The 20,000-nt window shown below is 43.2% G+C and overlaps 1 protein-coding gene across 9 annotated transcripts in view; it reads right to left on the bottom strand.

Moving 5' to 3' along the window:
• ncor2 (nuclear receptor corepressor 2) overlaps positions 1-20,000 on the bottom strand; it is an 88,823-nt gene that overhangs the window by 34,866 nt on the left and 33,957 nt on the right. For 6 of the 9 annotated variants that reach the window (XM_060881979.1, XM_060881981.1, XM_060881987.1 and 3 more), the window contains exons 5-15: positions 19,111-19,299; positions 15,662-15,775; positions 13,976-14,032; positions 12,885-12,937; positions 8,962-9,028; positions 8,696-8,868; positions 8,496-8,604; positions 6,384-6,562; positions 6,062-6,116; positions 5,747-5,845; positions 2,783-2,985 (exon numbers count right to left, since the gene is read on the bottom strand). In XM_060881979.1, coding sequence (XP_060737962.1) covers positions 2,783-2,985; positions 5,747-5,845; positions 6,062-6,116; positions 6,384-6,562; positions 8,496-8,604; positions 8,696-8,868; positions 8,962-9,028; positions 12,885-12,937; positions 13,976-14,032; positions 15,662-15,775; positions 19,111-19,299 — 1,298 coding nt within the window. The remainder of the gene's footprint in view (positions 1-2,782; positions 2,986-5,746; positions 5,846-6,061; positions 6,117-6,383; positions 6,563-8,495; positions 8,605-8,695; positions 8,869-8,961; positions 9,029-12,884; positions 12,938-13,975; positions 14,033-15,661; positions 15,776-19,110; positions 19,300-20,000) is intronic. The other 3 variants (XM_060881985.1, XM_060881986.1, XM_060881988.1) reach the window with 1 other exon arrangement.

Here is a 20,000-nt window from a genome sequence, read left to right as displayed (position 1 = left end):
TAGTTTCATTTCTTCTTCAGGTTTTCTTTTCTTCTCTCTCTATGAACATCAAGTTATTCCAGGATGCGGCGTTTATAAAAACTGTCATCACGCCATGACACACACTGACCCTCACCACCCCGAAACCACCAGCAGACTTTCTGGCCACAAGTGTGAAAGAGATCAGAAAGACTGAAAACGGAAAGGAGTTTCACAATGACTCGATGCAAAACACGCTGGTTCCTCTTAGCACTTGCATTACGGTAGCTATAAACAGTTGTTCCTTTTTTTTTTTTTTTTTTTAAATCCTGTCTTGGGGAGGTTTGGGGTCATGTTAGCAAGAAATCAGGAACACGTCGTTGACGTTCCTGTTGCAAAGCGCTGACGCTGGAGACTCCTTCCATAAATAAACGACTTCTTACGGAAAACTCCAGCACATCAGTAATCATAATGATAATTAAAGCTGCAAGCAGCATTTCCCGGGTTCAAGCATTTAAGGCCTTTAGGGAGTTTAAGGCCTCAAGGGATTTTCACATACACAAAGTGACCCGCAAGTTACAGAGGGTGGCACCCGCTCCTAAAATAGTGTCTCTAATACAGAAAAGCTTACCAACGTGTTGCACAATATGTGTCATGTGAAGTACTCACCTGTCCAGTTTTCCCCAAAATAAACAAAGTCATATCCATAAAGCGAAGAAACACAAGCATCCAGATGCAGAACGAGTGACCCGCAAGTCACATACACAAAGTGACCCTCAAGTCACATACACAAAGTGACCCTCAAGTCACATACACAAAGTGACCCTCAAGTCACATACACAAAGTGACCCTCAAGTCACGTACACAAAGTGACCCTCAAGTCACGTACACAAAGTGACCCTCAAGTTACATACACAAAGTGACCCTCAAGTCACATACACAAAGTGACCCTCAAGTCACATACACAAAGTGACCCTCAAATCACATACAGAAAGTGACCCTCAAGTCACATACACAAAGTGAACCTCAAGTCACATACACAAAGTGACCCTCAAGTCACATACACAAAGTGACCCTCAAATCACATACACAAAGTGACCCTAAAGTCACATACACAAAATAACTAAGAAATTGGGATACATGAACAGTCTGACATACTAAAACCGAATGAACAACAATAGAGCCCTCTAACAAATTAGCACACATCTTTCTCCTTCTGTTTCTGTCTCTGACTCTGATTCTAGTCCTGATTCTGATTCTGGTTGATTGGTGGATCGACGGGTGATGTCACAAAGGATAATGAAGATTGACAGGAGATGTCCAATGGTAGGGATCTGAAAAGATAGATCGTGGAGCAAAGAGAGAGAGAGAGAGAACGAGAACAAACAATCGCCGCGGTTTTTGAACTGTGACCTCAGTTTGACCTCTTTCACACGTGTCCCAAGTTTGGTGTTGATAGCTCATTTAGTTCTTGAGTTATTGACATTTTAGTAAAACTGGCTCCTCACAGTCCGAACGTTTTGGGGCCCCTTAAGGACCCTGAATCAAAATTTCGACTTTTTTCGATTATTATTGACATTGAGACTCCAGAGAATATTACTGCACTGGATTGGTCTCGATCAGGCGAAAAACCTAGGACTAGTTCGCAAAAGTAGGTTTCGGACAAAATGCGCTATCCAAAAAATTTTTAATGGCGGAAATGAAATCGGAGATATATGTTTTTTAAGTCACGAGCCAAGCACTTGAGATTTGGACATACGGTTTAGGAGTTATGGGCACAAACGCGTTGAGGTGCCCCAAATTGGCCGATTTCGCCGAGTCCTTGGCCCTGAGTAACTGTGACCAGTACTACCATCTGACCAAGTTTGAGCTCTCTAGGCCTTACGGTTTGGGCTGCACGATCATTTGTAGGGCGGAATAATAATAATAATAATAATAATAATAATAATAATAATAATAATAATCCTAACGAATACAATAGGTTTCCAGCGCTTCGTGCTTGAACCCTAATAATAAAATAATAAAAGCTTTTCCTTTATTAAACAGTAACAGATTGGATGGTGTGACAAAAAAAAAATATTCTTTGACAGTGACAGGAAGCGGCAGTAAAAGTGGTGCGCCGTCGTTTATCTTCCACATCCCTGCATCCATCTTAAAGAGAAAGATGCTAAATATAGGAGCTTCAGCTGGGCTCGAGGCTTTGTGCAGGCCGAGAGCGGAGCTCAGAGGACCACGTTATGTCACGCTTTACACCAGAGTATGACACGGCCAGAGGTCACGTGCTGTGATGGCGTGGAGCTCTTGTGCTGACCATGTGTCGTAGAGGAACCTCTGGTGGACACCAATGAGCCTGACGCAGTGACCTTGTGTAATACAATGCAGGGCCTTAAAGCTGGGGAAATATTAGGGATGAAAATACGTTTCTTTCATCTGGACCTTCTGCTGAGCGTCCAGCAGGTACACAGGGACTACTGCGGGACCCTTCTGAGGAACCGATAAAAGCCAAAAGAAAATGAACTCGAACGAGGGATAAGATCGTGATGATAACCTAAGCTTTGTTAAGTGGATATGTGCTCTGTGTGCATCACTGTTCAGAGCAGGAATTGGGGCGGGTTTTAAATACTAGATTTTGGTCTCACAGGTTTGTGCTCGTGTAGAGGAACTCCTGATCCGTGCCTCCATTCTATACGTGATCCTATATGAATACGTTCGGACGAGGAGCTTATTTCATATAAAAAGTTTTTCCAGTCACGGATCCCAGCAGCTGTGTATTCTTTTCAAATAAACTTAGAAGTTATGCATATCTGATAACACATGGACTCACTTCATGCCATCCTCCTTGTCGTCTCCATCGTTCTTGTCGTCGTCACGCTCTCCCTCCTTCTCCACCTCCTTGTCGTCTTTCTCCTCCTGGTTGTTGCGGTTCACCTGTTGCTGCTGCTGTTGTTGCTGCTGCTGCTGTTGCTGTTGCTGCTGCTGTTGTTGATGTTGTTGCTGCTGCTGCTGCTGCTGCTGTTGCTGGTTATTCTGCATGTGAGAAAACAGCGTCTTCAAACACACACCCTGGATACCCTTTATCCTGCTTTTCTTTTTTTTTTTTTGTTTTTTTTAAGAACGTTAACAAGGATGAAACTACACGCCCTTAAATTTGCTTCGTGATGCAATTTAACCACCTACTTCCTCTGTGCCAGAGTTCAGACGAGACAGAGATGCATCAGCTTTCTAGCGCATACCATCAGAACAGCACACTTCCTCTCTCCTCAGCATATTCTCTCACTCTTTCAGTTCCACACACACAGTTTTTGACCTTTTGTACTGAGAAAAGAGCGACCGCGGTGGCTTAAAAAAAAAAACAACAAAAAAAAAACTACAAAGTGAGAAGTTCGGTCTGCATCAGCCTCGATCTCACTTCTTTAATTTAGTTTTTCTGCTTCCTGAATTATGAAAATGGCGTCAGTTAAAGAAGAAGGCAGGAAAAAAAACGAATAAAGGAGAGATGACAGAAAAGAAAAGAGAGCAGAAAGGATGTGAGGATCGATGAAAAAACGTGCCCTAATTCTTTCTGCCTCTGAGGTTTTTTCAGCTTGACAGAAGATCACAGAGGAGTACTTCGAATAACACTGTAGCAACACACACACACTTCCCGTTATAGATCTGCACACGCACGCGCACACACACACACACACACACGCACGCACACACACACACACGGTTTCGCATGCACAGTTACAGATGCGCTCATCTGTACAAACGCACAAATACACTCGCTTTCTTGCGTCTTGTTTTTGCTCCATGTTTGTGTGAGTGTTTTTGGGCGCGCGTGTGCGTGTGTGCATTCAGCAGCAGCTCCATTATGCCGAGGTGATATTTAACGACTCGTGCAAACCACAAACCAACAGTTTCAGCTATTAAAGCCATTTGCACACTTGCCGGACATTCGAAGCTTGTTTTAATGTTTCAATGTTACGTGAAATGGGACGCACAAACCTGCACACACACAAACACACTCGACACAATAACCCACACACACGTTTCCATTCTGTAAGTTTTACATGGAAACACAGCAAGGTTCGAAGTTACTTGGTTGACACGATTTAACCAGCGAGAGAATCTGCGGCTCTCCAGACGATCGTTAAATCGCTCTCGTCTCATCGTTAGGTCACGTGACGTCTGTTTTTAAATCGGATCAAGAGCACACATTAAAAAATAAAAACACTCTAGATTAAAAAGCTTGAGAAGATATTTAAAAGGATACGATTTTGTACAGGGCTGTTTGTATATTTAAATATTAAAATGTGGGGAGGTGTGTGAGAAGGAGGACGAGGCTGAAAACTCATAAAAGCCTTGCGCTGATTTTTCAGAGACTAAAAACGGAAAAACAACTTTGGAGATAATCGACTGAACCCAGAGGAAATAAACGAGCAGCTACGTAAAAGTAAATAAGTACGAAAGGACACAAGTAACTAAATGGAAAAATGTATATCTAAACAGATAAAGAAATAAGTAAATAAAGTAAGTAAGTACACAATTCAATAGGTACTGAGGTAAATAAGTACACAAGTCAAAAGGTACTGAGGCAAATAAGTACGCAAGTCAATAAATACACAAGTCAATAGGTACTGAGGTAAATAAGTACACAAGTCAATAGGTACTGAGGTAAATAAGTACACAAGTCAATACGTCCACAAGTCAATAAGTACAGAAGTCAATATGTTCTGAGGTAAATACGAACACAGGTCGATAAGTACTGAGGTAAATAAATATACAAGTCAATAGATACTGAAGTGAACAAGTATACGAGTAAATAGGCACTGAGGTAAATAAGTCCACAAGTCAATACGAACAAAGATAAATAAGTACTGAGGTAAATAAGTACACAAGTCAATAAGTACTCAGGTAAATACGTACTGAGGTAAATAAGTAAACAAGTCAATAGGTACTGAGGTATACAAGTACACACGTCAATTGGTACTGAGGTAAATAAGTACACAAGTCAATAAGTCCACAAGTCAATAAGTACTGAGGTATATAAGTACACAGGTAAATAACTGCACATATCAATAAGTACAGAGGTATACAAGTCCACAAGTCACTAGTTACTGAGGTAAATAAGTATACAAGTCAATAGGTACTGAGGTAAATAAGTATACAAGTCAATGAGTACCAAGGTAAATAAGTATACAAGTCAATAGGTACTGAGGTAAATAAGTATACAAGTCAACAGGTACTGAGGTAAATAAGTACACAAGTCAATAAGAACACAAGTAAATAAGTACTGAGGTAAATAAGTCCACAAGTCAATAGGTACTGAGGTAAATGCGCACACAGGTCAATAAGTACTGAGGTAAATAAGTATACAAGTCAGTAGGTACTGAGGTAAACAAGTACATACGTTAATAAGTACTGAGGTAAATACGAACACAGGTCGATAAGTACTGAAGTGAATAAGTATACGAGTCAATAAGTACTGAGGTATACAAGTACACAGGTAAATATCTGCACATATCAATAAGTACAGAGGTAAATAAGTCCACAAGTCACTAGTTACTGAGGTAAATAAGTATACAAGTCAATAGGTACTGAGGTAAATAAGTATACAAGTCAATGAGTACCAAGGTAAATAAGTACACAAGTCAATAAGTACCGAGGTAAATAAGTCCACAAGTCAATAGGTACTGAGGTAAATAAGTACACAGGTCATTACGTACGGAGGTTAATAAGGAAATGTGTGTACAAACAAAGAACAGAAGTGCATGCTGGGTAACGCAGTTTAAAAGTGCTGCTGTACCTGGCTGCGGCCCCTGCGGCGGTTGTTCCTGCGGACAATGTTTTTGTAGTTCTCATTCTTCTTTGTCAGATAGTAGAAGAGGACGCACTCTGCCACGGTCTGAAAAACACACGATAAAAACTGCTTAGGTCATATCAGTTGGGAGGGAATTTCCCTGAAGGTTCAGACTCCTACATCTGTCTCACAAAAACAATAAGTGGAAAAAAAAAAAGTGTGGTGCAAAGTAATTTTCCACAAAAAAGCTCCAGGTGGGTCTGAGTACTGAACAGACACTTAATAAAGAGAGAACTACAGAATAAATAAAGACAGGTGTACCTTTCTCTCCAGAAATGAGGCTATCAGGCCAAAGTTCTTAGGGTGCTGGACAAATCTGGAGAGAGGCAGAGAGAGAGAGAGAGAGAGAGAGAGAGAGAGAGAGAGAGAGAATATAGTTCAGCACAATTCATAAAGCTGAAGATGACCTCTGTGTTCCTCCCCTACACACACCGACACACCGACTTGCACACATGTACTCGCATGCGCATTCACACTTACACACTGTGGGTGTGCAAAGGAAATATTTCTAGTTTCTTCAGACATGTGATTACACACACACACCCACACACCCACCCACACAGACAGAGGAACGTGTACATACTTCTCTCTGAAGGTGTCTTTCTCCTGGTCACTCCACATGTTCATCACCTGTCTGTCTTTGTAGATCTTCATGGGGTCATCCACCAAACCGTTCATGTTAATGAACTTTATCCTCTGCTGTTCTGCGTCAAACAGCATTGGAGGAATCACGGCCAACTGTCGCATCTGTTTCTCTGAGTTCTAAACACCGAAAGAGAGAGAGAGAGAGAGAGAGAGAGAGAGAGAGAGAGAGAGAGAGAGAGAGAGAGAGAGAGAGGGGAAAAGAAAGGGAGAGAGAGAACGATGGAAAGAGAGAAAGGGGGGAAGAGAGAGAGGTAGAGAGAGAGAGAGAGAGAGAGAGAGAGAGAGAGAGAGAGAGAGAGATCCGTTGGCAAGATCAAGAAGTAAGAGTCAAACTGAGAATTTGGAGAAGACCCAAATGTCACACACCCTGTGTGTGTGTGTGTGTGTGTGTGTGTGTGTGTGTGTGTGTGTGTGTGTGTGTGTGTGTGTGTGTGTGTGTGTGTGTAGGAAGTGCGCTAGCCACAAAACCTCCCAAGTTGTGAAATCAACTAGTGGTGTGAAAAAACGTGTTCATGTCTAGACCAGACATCAAACATCTCAAACAAGCAACACGCATTAAATAATAATAACAACAACTGTGTTTTAATAGCAACTTAATACATTCGAGATGTGTTTTAATAGCAACTTAATACATTCGAGATGGCAGGATAACAAGTTTTCTTTTCTGATACTTAAAATTTTGCTAAATCGGCATCATTAACTAATGTCGATTCCCATTTATTCTGATGCTGAGAAGCTAGTTCATGCATTCATGACCTCTAGACTTTACTATTGTAATGCATTACTAGCTGGCTGTCCTGCATCTTTAATAAATAGACTACAGTTAGTCCAAAATGCAGCTGCCAGAGTTCTTACCAGGACAAGACCATATAATACATATGACCATATAACCCCAATTTTATCATCTCTACACTGGCTACCTGTTAAGTTTAGAATTGATTACAAACTGCTGCTACTTACGTACAAGGCTCTTAACGGTTTAGCTCCCACGTATCTAACTAGTCTTCTAACACGTTACAATCCTTCACGCTCTCTGAGGTCACAAAACTCAGGACTTCGTGTAGCTCCCAGAAAATCAAAGTCTACTAAAGGTGGTAGAGCGTTTTCTTATTTAGCTCCCAAACGTCTTCCTGATAGTGTTCGAGGCTCAGACACACTTTCCCAGTTTAAATCTAGATTAAAAACGTATCTTTTAAGTCAGGATTACACTTAATGCTTCCCATAATATTGTGCTCGATTACATCAGACCAAATGCACATAGTCATCTAGTGCTTTCTAATATCATGAAAAGCAGCAACGTTAATCCCTCTTCACTGCTTCTTTCTTTCTATCCATCCCAATGCATCCAGAAGTTGTACCAGCTCCGATCGTCTTACGTGCCAGGAAGATTTTGGACCTCCACCGAGACGAGGCCGACTCTGTGAGGATCCTGAGACATCTAGAGATGTTCCAGCTCCAGTTAGACTCTGTGATACTAAGAGGAGATGCCAACTCCATGTGGTCTTGAGGACAACAACCTCCTCATCAATACAACATTTATCAGACTGTATATTTATAATCACACCCTCCGGTGTCACCCAGATGAGGATGAGGTTCCCCTTTGAGTCTGGTTCCGCTCAAGGTTTCTTCCTTTACCATTCGAGGGAGTTTTTCCTCCCCACAGTCACCTGAGTCGCCTCAGACTTTCTCATTGGGGATAAATACAAACACATTTAAATATATCTAAAATTAATCTTGAATTTTGTATTATATTAATCTTTAAAAAAAAAAATTTTTTATAATAACCTTAAAGTTGCTTTGAGACGACGTCAATTGTAAAAATCGCTAAACAAATAAATTTGAATTGAATCAAATTTTTTTCTTCTTCCAAAAATATTAAGCTTTAAAATTATTTTAGTAATTTATCTTCAAATAATACTGGAAGATATACACAGAAAATCAAGCAAGTATTTTTATATGTAAACATTTCCATCATTAAATAAAGAAATAAATATTTTTTTTATTTCTGATATAATGATCAATTTTTTCCACCAATGCGTGTGTGTTTCACCTCTTGTTCTGAAATGCCGTCTATTATCTCAGACACTTCGTGTTCGCTTCGTGCTGCAGAAGCCAGACCTCCGCGCTGACCCACCCTGCTGTAGGACATAAACACACACATACGCACACACACACACACACGTTATTTACTCCTGTATACACACACGTCGCACGCCCACGGCGCTACCCGCAATTCCCCGGTGCCCTTACTTCTGCATGCGCTCCTGCAGCTCCCTCTGTTTGCGGATCTCGGGGAACTGTTTCTCGTAGTACTCGCGCACTTTGCTCTCTTTGGCTCTACGTCGTGGGTTGTTCTCGATGCGCTCCACCTTCTTCTCCCAAGCCTCCATCAGCTGGTCATAGCGCTGACAAAACTTCTGTTCCTGCATACACACAAACACAGACACTTCATTTCCACACAAGCTCCTGTGGTGAGCTGATGCACAGAATCGGTGTGTCGTTTATGACGGACTTACCCACTGCTTGCGAGCGTGGTTTCTCCTCTTGAAGTAGAGAATCAGCTTCTTCCTCATCACCTGGTTTCTGCAACGAGAGAGAGAGAAGCCGAGGATTCGGTTTAACCGGGAGCACACACACACACACAAGGAGCACTACCGTAACTATTTTGTTGCTATGGCGACCTTGCATCCCTGGCATTTGTTCTTGACGTGCGGTGTGTTAACACAACGGGCTTTCCCAGTACACACACGATTGATCCCACAAGCTCCTTCTTGTTCTTCTCACGTTGGAAAACCTACAGCTTTACCTCTACCTCCGAAACCGGAGACTCCTTCCAAATACGCAACTCCACTTGTTTACAATTTATTTACGATTCGTCTTCGTACGTACACGAACTTCTGACCGATCAGAGAACTCATCGGCTGTGTGGCAGAACATCCGACAACACATCACCGATAAAGAGGATTCTGTTCAAAGCTTCATCAAAGCTCTCATCACACCTGAACATTATGAAAGCAGTCCAAACCACTTCAGGACGTCTATTGAACATCACCGGCGCTGGTTTACTAACGGCCCCGAAGTTATAATACAGTCTGGGTTTAGATTGTGGTCTTAAACAGTCATTATCTTGTAATTACAATTAACTTGATCACAATGACATACTGACCTAAAGTCTTAGACAAATCCTAAATCTACAATACAAAATATTTTGTTGTGTATTGGACAAAAAAGTAGAAAGAAAACGATTACAGCAGCAAACAAATGCGTCGAGATATAATCGCTGATTTATTGCATGTAAAGTGAGGTTTGTGTTTGTGTGTCAGTTTCACATGCAGGTCATATAAATACTCAGCGTTGACTCTCGACAGCCATCAGCATCTAACCCCATCCGTCTCTGCCCGAGTGCGGGTGAACCAGAGATTAGCAGTTAGCGACCCAATTTGGCGGCTCAGCTACTCGACTGAAAACGATGCCAATTCCGCCTCAGCCAAAGAGACGTGACCGGGAGAGATGTTAAACCGTATCTGCACCGAGGTGGCACTTTGTTATGACGCAGATGCCAGTGAGATTAGGTGTGGTGTGAAAGCCAGAGTTACCCTGCGCCATGACTATTCATCCAGAAATGGTACTCAAAGCTGAGGAGTGATGAAGTAAATCAGCAACATTTCTAAAGTGTTTTAAGAAATATCTTATGGGAGGAAAAAACCACCAAATAAAAAAAAAAAAAAACCCAGAGAACATTCGCAACTTCCTTTTAAACAAAACAGAGTTTATTAGCCAAGATAACGCGTGTGTCCAAAAGGGCATTATGGACTATTCAATTCGGTACCTACTGCATTCGATTCGGTACCTACTGCATTTGATTCAATACCTACTGCATTCGATTCGGTACCTACTGCATTTGATTCAATACCTACTGCATTCGATTCGGTACCTACTGCATTTGATTCAATACCTACTGCATTCGATTCGGTACCTACTGCATTTGATTCAATACCTACTGCATTCGATTCGGTACCTACTGCATTCGATTCAATACCTACTGCATTCGATTCGATACTTACTGCATTCGATTCAATACTTACTGCATTCTATTCAGCACCTACTGCATTCGATTCAATACTTACTGCATTCGAATCAGCACCTACTGCATTCGATTCAATACCTACTGCATTCGATTCAATACTTACTGCATTCGATTCAATACTTACTGCATTCGATTCAATACTTACTGCATTCGATTCAATACCTACTGCATTCTATTCAGCACCTACTGCATTCTATTCAGCACCTACTGCATTCGATTCAGTACCAACTATATTCGATTCAGGTGTCCAGGTATTTTTCACCTACTCCTTTATGACTAGTGAGAACGTAGACATGCTACTCCTTTGGTGTATTTGGTGTATAGTGGGCTAGTAAGGATATTCTGACACACACGTCTATTACGGCAGTCGTCTCCTTTAGTTTTCTTTATTTGGTTACCCAAAATATTTAACAGAAATCTGCCTCAGACCACATCCAGTCATCTTGGACTGAATATTTCTTAAAGGAGTTTCCATGAGCGAGATCAGAGCCAGTGGAAAGTGGATGGGTTTGGCATGGTAAACACTATATTCTTGGTGGAGACCACAGATTCTACATGCTGACATAGTAGTGGGTGGTCTGGATGATGATTTAGTCGGTGGTATAGTTAAAAAACAAAACCAGGAAATCATAGCTTAGCCAAACACATACGTTCTATCTGCCCTCTTCTGCATACGTGAGCTCACAGATGCCCAGGATCGGCTCGTGAGAGACAGCATGCTAACACTCTCTCCAAGCTCAGAATGCTCTTCTGTTGCACCACTCAGGAGCAACCTTGTATTGTCTCTTTCACCTTTAAATGATTTCGATTAAAGGCCGACGGCAGCATCTCGGTATAAACTAAATTACAAGTGACCTTTCACACGATTACACCGTGAATAAAAAGACCCGCGCACTTTACACGTGAGCTCTGACGTGTCAAATGGAAACACTGTTCGATCCTACACACCGACGTCACGGTCAGGTCTGATACTAAGCCGCCTTTTCCGACACGACCGGATGGGATCCTGTGTTTATTTCCCTTTGTAGGAAGTGCAGAACACTTTCATTAACGAATGACACATTACGTTAAGCTAATAAACACACGGCTCACAGCAGAGTGCAGCTGAGATGAGCGGAGAGAAGAGGAGCAACGTTTCCCAACGAGAACGCAGTGCTCGGGTTAATAAAAGACAAGGGGAACAAAGCGTCTGATTGTGTCTGATCAAAGCACTGAACTGTTGAGGTACGCTCTGTCTCTTTCTCCGTCTCAAACACACACACACACACACACACACACACTAATCACTGTGAGAAAACTCCACCTAGAGCTGTAAAGGATAAACGACTTCAAAGACGGAAATACAAAAACTACTAGTTATCTAAATCCTGGTTTTTCGTAAATATATATATATAAATATAAATAAATAAATCCCCATATATTTAAGGTGCCCCTGTCTGAGGAAACACATATATCTGGAACATTTACCCCTTATAGAGGCACATATTCCCCCTTACGTTTCTCCTGCTTCCCAGAAAAGTCAGGGCTTTAGCATACAGGGTGGTGCAGCAGAGGCTCAGTGGCTACCAACATGCTCTGGTTTAAGTTTCTGAACTTCCTTTATATGTGACAAAACGCAGGCGTCTTCTCGAAAAGCAAAACAATTCGAGACAAAAACGCTACTCAGCAATGCCTGAGCATTCATCATCTCTGGAATCAGGAAGTTACAGTATATAAGAGCCGGCTGATGAGAGGAAGTGCCGTCATTGACGTTACAGCGTTATCCCTTTCAGCCAATCGGTGCAAGGATGTGTTGAGCAACGTTTCCGATCGGTGTACTGTGGTAACCGATGACAACAGGAAACAATTAATACAACGTTAATACTCCGTCGGTTAAATGCAGAGTACGAGTCTGATCTGAGGCTTTAGAAATAAAACAGAACCCTGGCAGAATCTCGATTTCTTGGATTTAGAATTAATCTCCGAATGACTAACCGCGTGAGGTGTCTCGATGTGTGTTGTTACTGTACAGGACTTAAACATCAGACACAGAAGCTGTGACAGGGAGGAGTTTGCTGACACGACGTTAACCCTAAACAAACCCGAGTGATGAAGCAACAGCCCTCCTACGCTCCCAAACAACATACTGCAATCGTTCTGAAACTGCACTCGCAACCAGAAACGCTTCTGCAACACCGTCAATAAAAAGAGTTGCTGGCTGAGAAGCGATGACGACATCCACCCGAAACCGCTATAACAAACACTCGTCGCTCGAATCGCACCTGAGGCCGGGGACAGACGTGCGAGGACGATCTGAATAAATCTTAGAGCTGTGTGTCATGTGAATGTTCAGAAGAACAGAGACATACTCACATTTTAATGTTCTCGTGGTACTGCTTCGTATCGGACGGCTGGTTATACAGCGGCTGTGAGAGAGAGAGAGAGAGAGAGAGAGAGAGAGAGAGAGAGAGAGAGAGAGAGAGAAACAGAGAGAGAGAGAAAAACAGAGAGAGAGAGAGAGAAACAGAGAGAGAGAGAAAAACAGAGGGATAGAGAGAGAAAAACAGAGGGATAGAGAGAGAGAGAGAGAAACAGAGAGAGAGAAAGAGAGAGAGAGAGAGAGAGAGAGAGAGAGAAAAACAGAGGGATAGAGAGAGAGAGAGAGAGAGAGAGAGAGAGAGAAACAGAGAGAGAGAGAGAGAGAGAGAGAGAGAGAGAGAGAAAAACAGAGGGATAGAGAGAGAGAGAGAAACAGAGGGATAGAGAAAGAGAGAGAGAGAGAGAGAGAGAGAGAGAGAAACAGAGAGAGAGAGAAACAGAGAGAGAAAAACAGAGAGAGAGGGAGAGAGAGAGAAAGAGAGAGAAAGAGAAAAACAGAGGGATAGAGATAGAGAGAGAAAGAGAGAAACAGAGAGAGAAAAACAGAGGGATAGAGAGAGAGAGAGAGAGAGAGAGAAACAGAGGGATAGAGAGAGAGGGAGAGAGAGAGAAAGAGAGAGAAAGAGAAAAACAGAGGGATAGAGATAGAGAGAGAAAGAGAGAAACAGAGAGAGAGAGAGAGAAACAGAGAGAGAGAGAGAGAGAGAGAAACAGAGAGAGAGAGAGAGAGAAACAGAGGGATAGAGAGAGAGAAACAGAGAGAGAGAGAGAGATGGGGAAGAGATGAAAGAGGTAGGGTTCAGTTTCAGAGACAACACCGTTCTCGATTTCTGTCTATATTTCAAATTGGGGTAAATCTGTGAGCATCAAACAAAGGAACTGACTGGAGGCTTTTACAAAACACACACACCCATACACAACCACACACACATACACACATGCACACACACAGAGAAACACATACACACACACACACACACAGAACTCAGTGGAAACACTACACCCCTGATTACTACAGATGAAATAGAGAGATGATGAAGAAAATGAAACCGATAAACAGAAAGCGTGAAAAGCTGCAGACTCACCAGTTCCACTCGGGGTCCCAGTCCCTCTAGAATACGATGAGCCTCCTCTGCTTTTTTCTGTACAGCAAACACACACACACACAAACAGTCTATGGTCACCATAGCAACACAAACCTCTCCTTCACCCCGGCACACGCTTGTAAACAACATAACATCCTCAAAAAAAAAAAAAAAAGTTAGACAATTGATCCCGTGTTAATCTCGACGCCGGTTTCGTCTCCCTCTGTTAACTGCCTCGTAATAATTAGCCGCGATAGTCATGAGCTTTAGCTGGTGTTTGAAATTTCATCAGCGCTCGAATCTGATTGGCTAGAAGGCGGTGCTCCGTGTTCTAGCAGCAGCTTGGATCAGTTATGGCACGTTATCGTTTCCATAGTAACAAAGAATCTTCGTTAAGGGGATCTTATCATCTGGAAAAAAAATAATCGGACGATTAATTCTGTTTACAAGCAGCTCAAACGGTGCGTAATTATTAGCATTATCATTACAATAATAATAAAATCGACGTATATCAACATCCACAAAAGTTTGTCGTCACGTCGTTTATCGATATTTTACCGTCTCTTGGACTTTCCACAACTTTAACTATAAACGGATAAAAACAAACGTGACGTCAATCTTTCAGAAATAAATACGTCACGCTCTGGGGACACGCCGCGTGTTAAGAAGAATAAGACTCTTGCGTTGCCATGGTAACAGAAAGTCCAGTGGAATCGCAGGACTCCGGTGTTGCTTGTATTGACCACCGGTCCATAAAGTAGTGTTGTGTTCATGTTTGTTCTGACTAATTGGGTTTTGTGAGTTTTTAAGTGTTGTCTGTTGTGTGTTCGCATCCACAGATGAAGCTACACACTTCATTGCCTCACTACTGATCTGCAGGTGGGAGAGTGACACTAGGGGGCACAATAACATTAAACATGAGGTACGTCGGTGTTCAGGTCGGTCCTCATCCTGTCATAACGCTCCGACTCTGAGTGAAAACAGGTGTTAATAGTTGTTTGGAGCTGGAGAGTGGTTACGCATTGCAGTATGGTGGGAGTGTGTGTGTGTGTGTGTGTGTGTGTGTGTATGATTCAGCACATCTGGCAGCGTTGTGTCTGACTCACTGGGGTTTAGGGGGACTCGAGGGGAGTGCACCGGGTTCAGCCTTAATCATATTATTATACATTAGACGTTTTATGGGGAATGCGTGTGGTTTGATTTACAGTGACACACACACACACACACACGTGCTTTTTATTTACGTAAACTACACACGAGTCAGAACAGGTCTCGCATTCACAACTGGAGTCGAGTCTTCCTCGCCACCGTCACCTCTAGCTTGCTCGTTGTAAAATTTTCATGTCCTGAATGCAGATATTCCGTTAAACCCGCTTTGTGTTAATGAATTGAACTAAATAGAGGTTTTGCGGTATCGGCGCCGAGCGATGAAGTAAATAAATCGTAGGTTGTCTTACGGAGGGTGTGTGATTTACAGCTGTGCTGCTACCAGAGCTGGTGTTATAGAACATGTAAATCTGACCAATCAGAATGGAGATAAATGAGTTGATCTACTCAAGTATAACTCGTACGATCGATCCATCGTGTTCTGATTTTCCCCCCGTCAGGTTGGCCGCAGCTACTTCTCTTAAGCAGTTATGACTGTGTGTGTGTGTGTGTGTGTGTGTGTGTGTGTGTGTTAGTTACCCGGTTCTCATCGTAGATAATCTGTACAAGGCTGCGATGTTTGGCTTCACTGGGTGGAGGAGAAATACTGCGCTCCGGCTCTTGCGGCTTCGCTGCCTCTTCCTCCAGCTGTTGCTAATAATTATATAAACAAACAAATAAAATAAATAAATGGACACTTTTTAGAAAAAAAATCAAATAAAATCTGCTATAGTGTTGCTCATATAAATAAGGTGCAGCACCGTAGCCATGTGAACAAAATGATGTCGCCTTCATTCAAGCATTCTCTCTTTCTTACACACACACACACACACACACACAAAAATAAAGCTTCTTTTACATCCACAGAAAATTAAGAGCTGTTATAAACTATCCCGAAATCCCAGGAAGTTCCTGCATTCATCACCTGGACAATTCCTTGGAAATGTTCTGATGATCGTGTGTGAACAGAAGCTGATAAATTCCTGGGTAAGAAAAGTACATCTCATCTTGACTACGTATCATACAACACACGGACACCCTTTATGTCAGCAAAGTGACGCAACAGGAGAAATTAAAAAGTGTGTGTGTGTGTGTGTGTGTGTGTGTGTGTGTGTAAGAATAAGAAGGGTGTGTGGTATTCCCACCACTTTGTAAGAGAAAATAAACAAGGTTCCCTGCAGAACGTGCACACACACAAACTCACACACGCACTTATTCCATATTTCTTCCTCTGTGCCTCTCTATTTCTGTCTCTTCATTTGTCTGTCTCTCTCTCTCTCTCTCTCTCTTTTCAAATGAAGGTTAACCACAGAACCTAACAGCCAGATGGTGTAGTGATTAAAGGGGACCTGAGGGAGGAAAAGAAAGAGAGAGAAAGAGAGATGGATGGACTAATGTAATTGAAAAAATGAGCTCAGATATGACATTCATAGGGAGGGAGAGAGAGGGGGAGAGAGAGAGAGAGAGATCTAGTAGGTCTCCCTTACTCCTCCACCCCCTTTTTCCCCTCCCAGGAAAAGTTCAGGTGGCTCAGATTTATGGTGCTGTGGAAAATCACAAGCTGACAGAAAAGATGGTTTGACAAGATGGAACAGCGTACAAGAGCGTTTATTGTGTTTCACAGTGCAAACATGATTGCACAAGGAACAACTCCAAAACCACGCCCCCTCCACTGGGACTGACACAGAGACCACGCCTCCTCCACTGGGACTGACACAGAGACCACGCCTCCTCTACTGGGACTGACACAGAGACCACGCCTCCTCCACTGGGACTGACACCGAGACCACGCCTCCTCTACTGGGACTGACACCGAGACCACGCCTCCTCTACTGGGACTGACACCGAGACCACGCCTCCTCTACTGGGACTGACACCGAGACCACACCCCCTCCACTGGGACTGACACAGAGACCACGCCTCCTCCACTGGGACTGACACCGAGACCACGCCTCCTCTACCGGAGCTCACAGACACAAAGGCCAAACGTTTACATGAGGAAAGGCAAAAATGGTGTGAGAGCAAGAAAATCCCTGAGAAAAGTGGAGCAGAGGATCACAGAGAGAGGATGTGTGTGTGTGTGTGTGTGTGTGTGTGTGTGTGTGTGTGTGTGTGTGTGTGTGTGTGTGTGTGTAAAGAGAAACACAAACACAGATACTCGAAAAGGAAGAGCAAAAGAGGAAATTGAGAAAAAACATAACGCCACACTCTCCCACAGGAGTTCCTGTTTATAGCCTTGTATATTTCTGACCTACTTTTCTGTCTGTCTGTGTCTGTCTCTCTCTCTCTCTGTGTCTCTCTCTCTGTCTGTGTCTCTCTCTCTCTCTCTGTGACGCTCTCTGTGTCTCTCTCTCTCTCGGTGTCTCTCTCTCTCTCTGTCTCTCTCTCTCTCTCTGTCTGTCTCTCTCTCTCTGTCTGTCTCTCTCTCTCTGTCTCTGTGACGCTCTCTGTGTCTCTCTCTCTCTCTGTGTCTCTCTCTCTCTCTGTGTCTCTCTCTCTGTGTGTCTCTCTCTCTGTCTGCGTCTCTCTCTCTGTCTGCGTCTCTCTCTCTGTCTGCGTCTCTCTCTCTGTCTGCGTCTCTCTCTCTGTCTGCGTCTCTCTCTCTGTCTGCGACTCTCTCTCTCTCTGTGTCTCTCTCTCTCTCTCTGTGTCTCTCTCTCTCTCTCTGTGTCTCTCTCTCTCTCTCTGTGTCTCTCTCTCTCTCTCTGTGTCTCTCTCTCTGTGTCTCTCTCTCTGTGTCTCTCTCTCTGTGTCTCTCTCTCTGTGTCTCTCTCTCTGTGTCTCTCTCTCTGTGTCTCTCTCTCTCTCTCTCTGTGTCTCTCTCTCTCTCTCTGTGTCTCTCTCTCTGTGTCTCTCTCTCTGTGTCTCTCTCTCTGTGTCTCTCTCTCTGTGTCTCTCTCTCTCTCTCTCTGTGTCTCTCTCTCTGTGACTCGCTCTCTCTCTCTGTGACTCGCTCTCTCTCTCTGTGACTCGCTCTCTCTCTCTGTGACTCGCTCTCTCTCTCTCTGTGACTCGCTCTCTCTCTCTCTCTGTGACTCGCTCTCTCTCTCTGTGACTCGCTCTCTCTCTCTGTGACTCGCTCTCTCTCTCTGTGACTCGCTCTCTCTCTCTGTGACTCGCTCTCTCTCTCTGTGACTCGCTCTCTCTCTCTGTGACTCGCTCTCTCTCTCTGTGACTCGCTCTCTCTCTCTGTGACTCGCTCTCTCTCTCTCTCTCTCTGTGTCTCTGTGTGTGTCTCTCTCTCTGTGTGTCTCTCTCTCTGTGTGTCTCTCTCTCTGTGTCTCTGTCTCTCTCTCTCTCTCTCTCTCTCTCTCTCTGTGTCTGTCTCTCTCTCTCTCTGTCTCTCTCTCTCTCTCTGTCTCTCTCTCTCTCGCTGTCTCTCTCTCTCGCTGTCTCTCTCTCTCGCTGTCTCTCTCTCTCGCTGTCTCTCTCTCTCGCTGTCTCTCTCTGAGGAAGCAGTGGAAAAGAGTGTGTAATTGTGTGGCTGGTTTGAGGCCTGCTGCGTGAGAATTTAACCACGCTATAATCACACCGCTGTTTTGACTGAGACCGTCGTCCAGCAAAGACCAAAAAAAAAAAAAAAAAAAAAACACCACCGCAATCTTACAGAATAAAACACACAAACCCCAGATCTGTGATCCAGCTCACAAACCTTATACACAACATATTACAATTCTACACAGATATTCTACAGGAACGCCGTTCGAGGACATTTTGCTAATTGTATTCGGAAGGTAAAATGTATTCCGTTTAATTTCTGTTTATTTAAATTGAATAAAGACAGAAGTGAAATTAATTGGCTGTTACACCAGGGCGGTGTCACATTCTCGATTCTGATTGGTCAGAAGGACAGCAGCTCAGAAAGTTCACACAAGTCTAAAACGTAAGAGTTTTTGTAGTTAACATAAACATTATGACTAACTACACGAATAAACATTTCTGTTTGAGTCGCTGTGCTGATCCACGCTACTGTGTTGGTTATCTGTTACCTGTTTCTTCCTCAGTTTGCAGATCTGCTGTTCCACCATGGTGATCTCTCGGTCCACACGGTCCATGTTCTGGATAAGCTCCTCTTTAGAAAAGCGTGTAGGCACCAGGTCCAGATCGGTCTCCATGACCGCCGGACTGACCGGAGAGATGGGCTCGATCTTTCCCATCGAGCTACTGCCGCTGCGCTCCTGCACCACACACACACACACACACACACACAGAGACAGACACACACAAAGACAATAAAACAAGCTTATAAACACAGACACACACACTTAAATGGTGGCACTTGGACAAATAAAATAAGAATGTCATTAGATACAGTAACTGTTTGTGTGTGTGTGTGTGTGTGTGTGTGTGTGTGTGCTCTTGTAACTGTCATGTATTTCAATCTGCACCTCATCAAAGAGCTAAACACATGATCATGCAAGTGTTCACACACTCAGGTGTAGGTTAAAGATAAACATTTAACACCCTGTTTGAGTGTGAATTCGTGCCTGTGCGTGTCTGTGTGTGTGTGTCTGTGTGTCTCATGTGTGTTTCATGTGTCCAAAGGTCATGTAATGTCTGTCATCAAGTCCAAAAAGAGCTGAACACATAACCACACACACACACACACACACACACACACACACACTACATGTCTGGAATGCAGAGCTGTTGTGCGTCGGTGTGTGGTGAAGATATGAATATGGAGGCATCGCTTTACCGGAGTTAACACTGAACTGTCAAAGCTGTGTGTGTCTAAAACTATAATAACAAGTCAGTCTCTCTCTCTCACACTCACACACACACACACACACACACACACACACACACACACACACAGGGTGTGATCACAGGGACCTTTATTCTGTGATCTTTATACACAGTAAGAGGTGTGATGTGA

The sequence above is a fragment of the Tachysurus vachellii genome, chromosome 11 (assembly GCF_030014155.1).
Source record: "Tachysurus vachellii isolate PV-2020 chromosome 11, HZAU_Pvac_v1, whole genome shotgun sequence".
Taxonomy (NCBI): Eukaryota; Metazoa; Chordata; class Actinopteri; order Siluriformes; family Bagridae; genus Tachysurus; species Tachysurus vachellii.
Note: the sequence above shows the minus strand (reverse complement) of the source record. Positions and strands in the feature narration are given on the sequence as shown.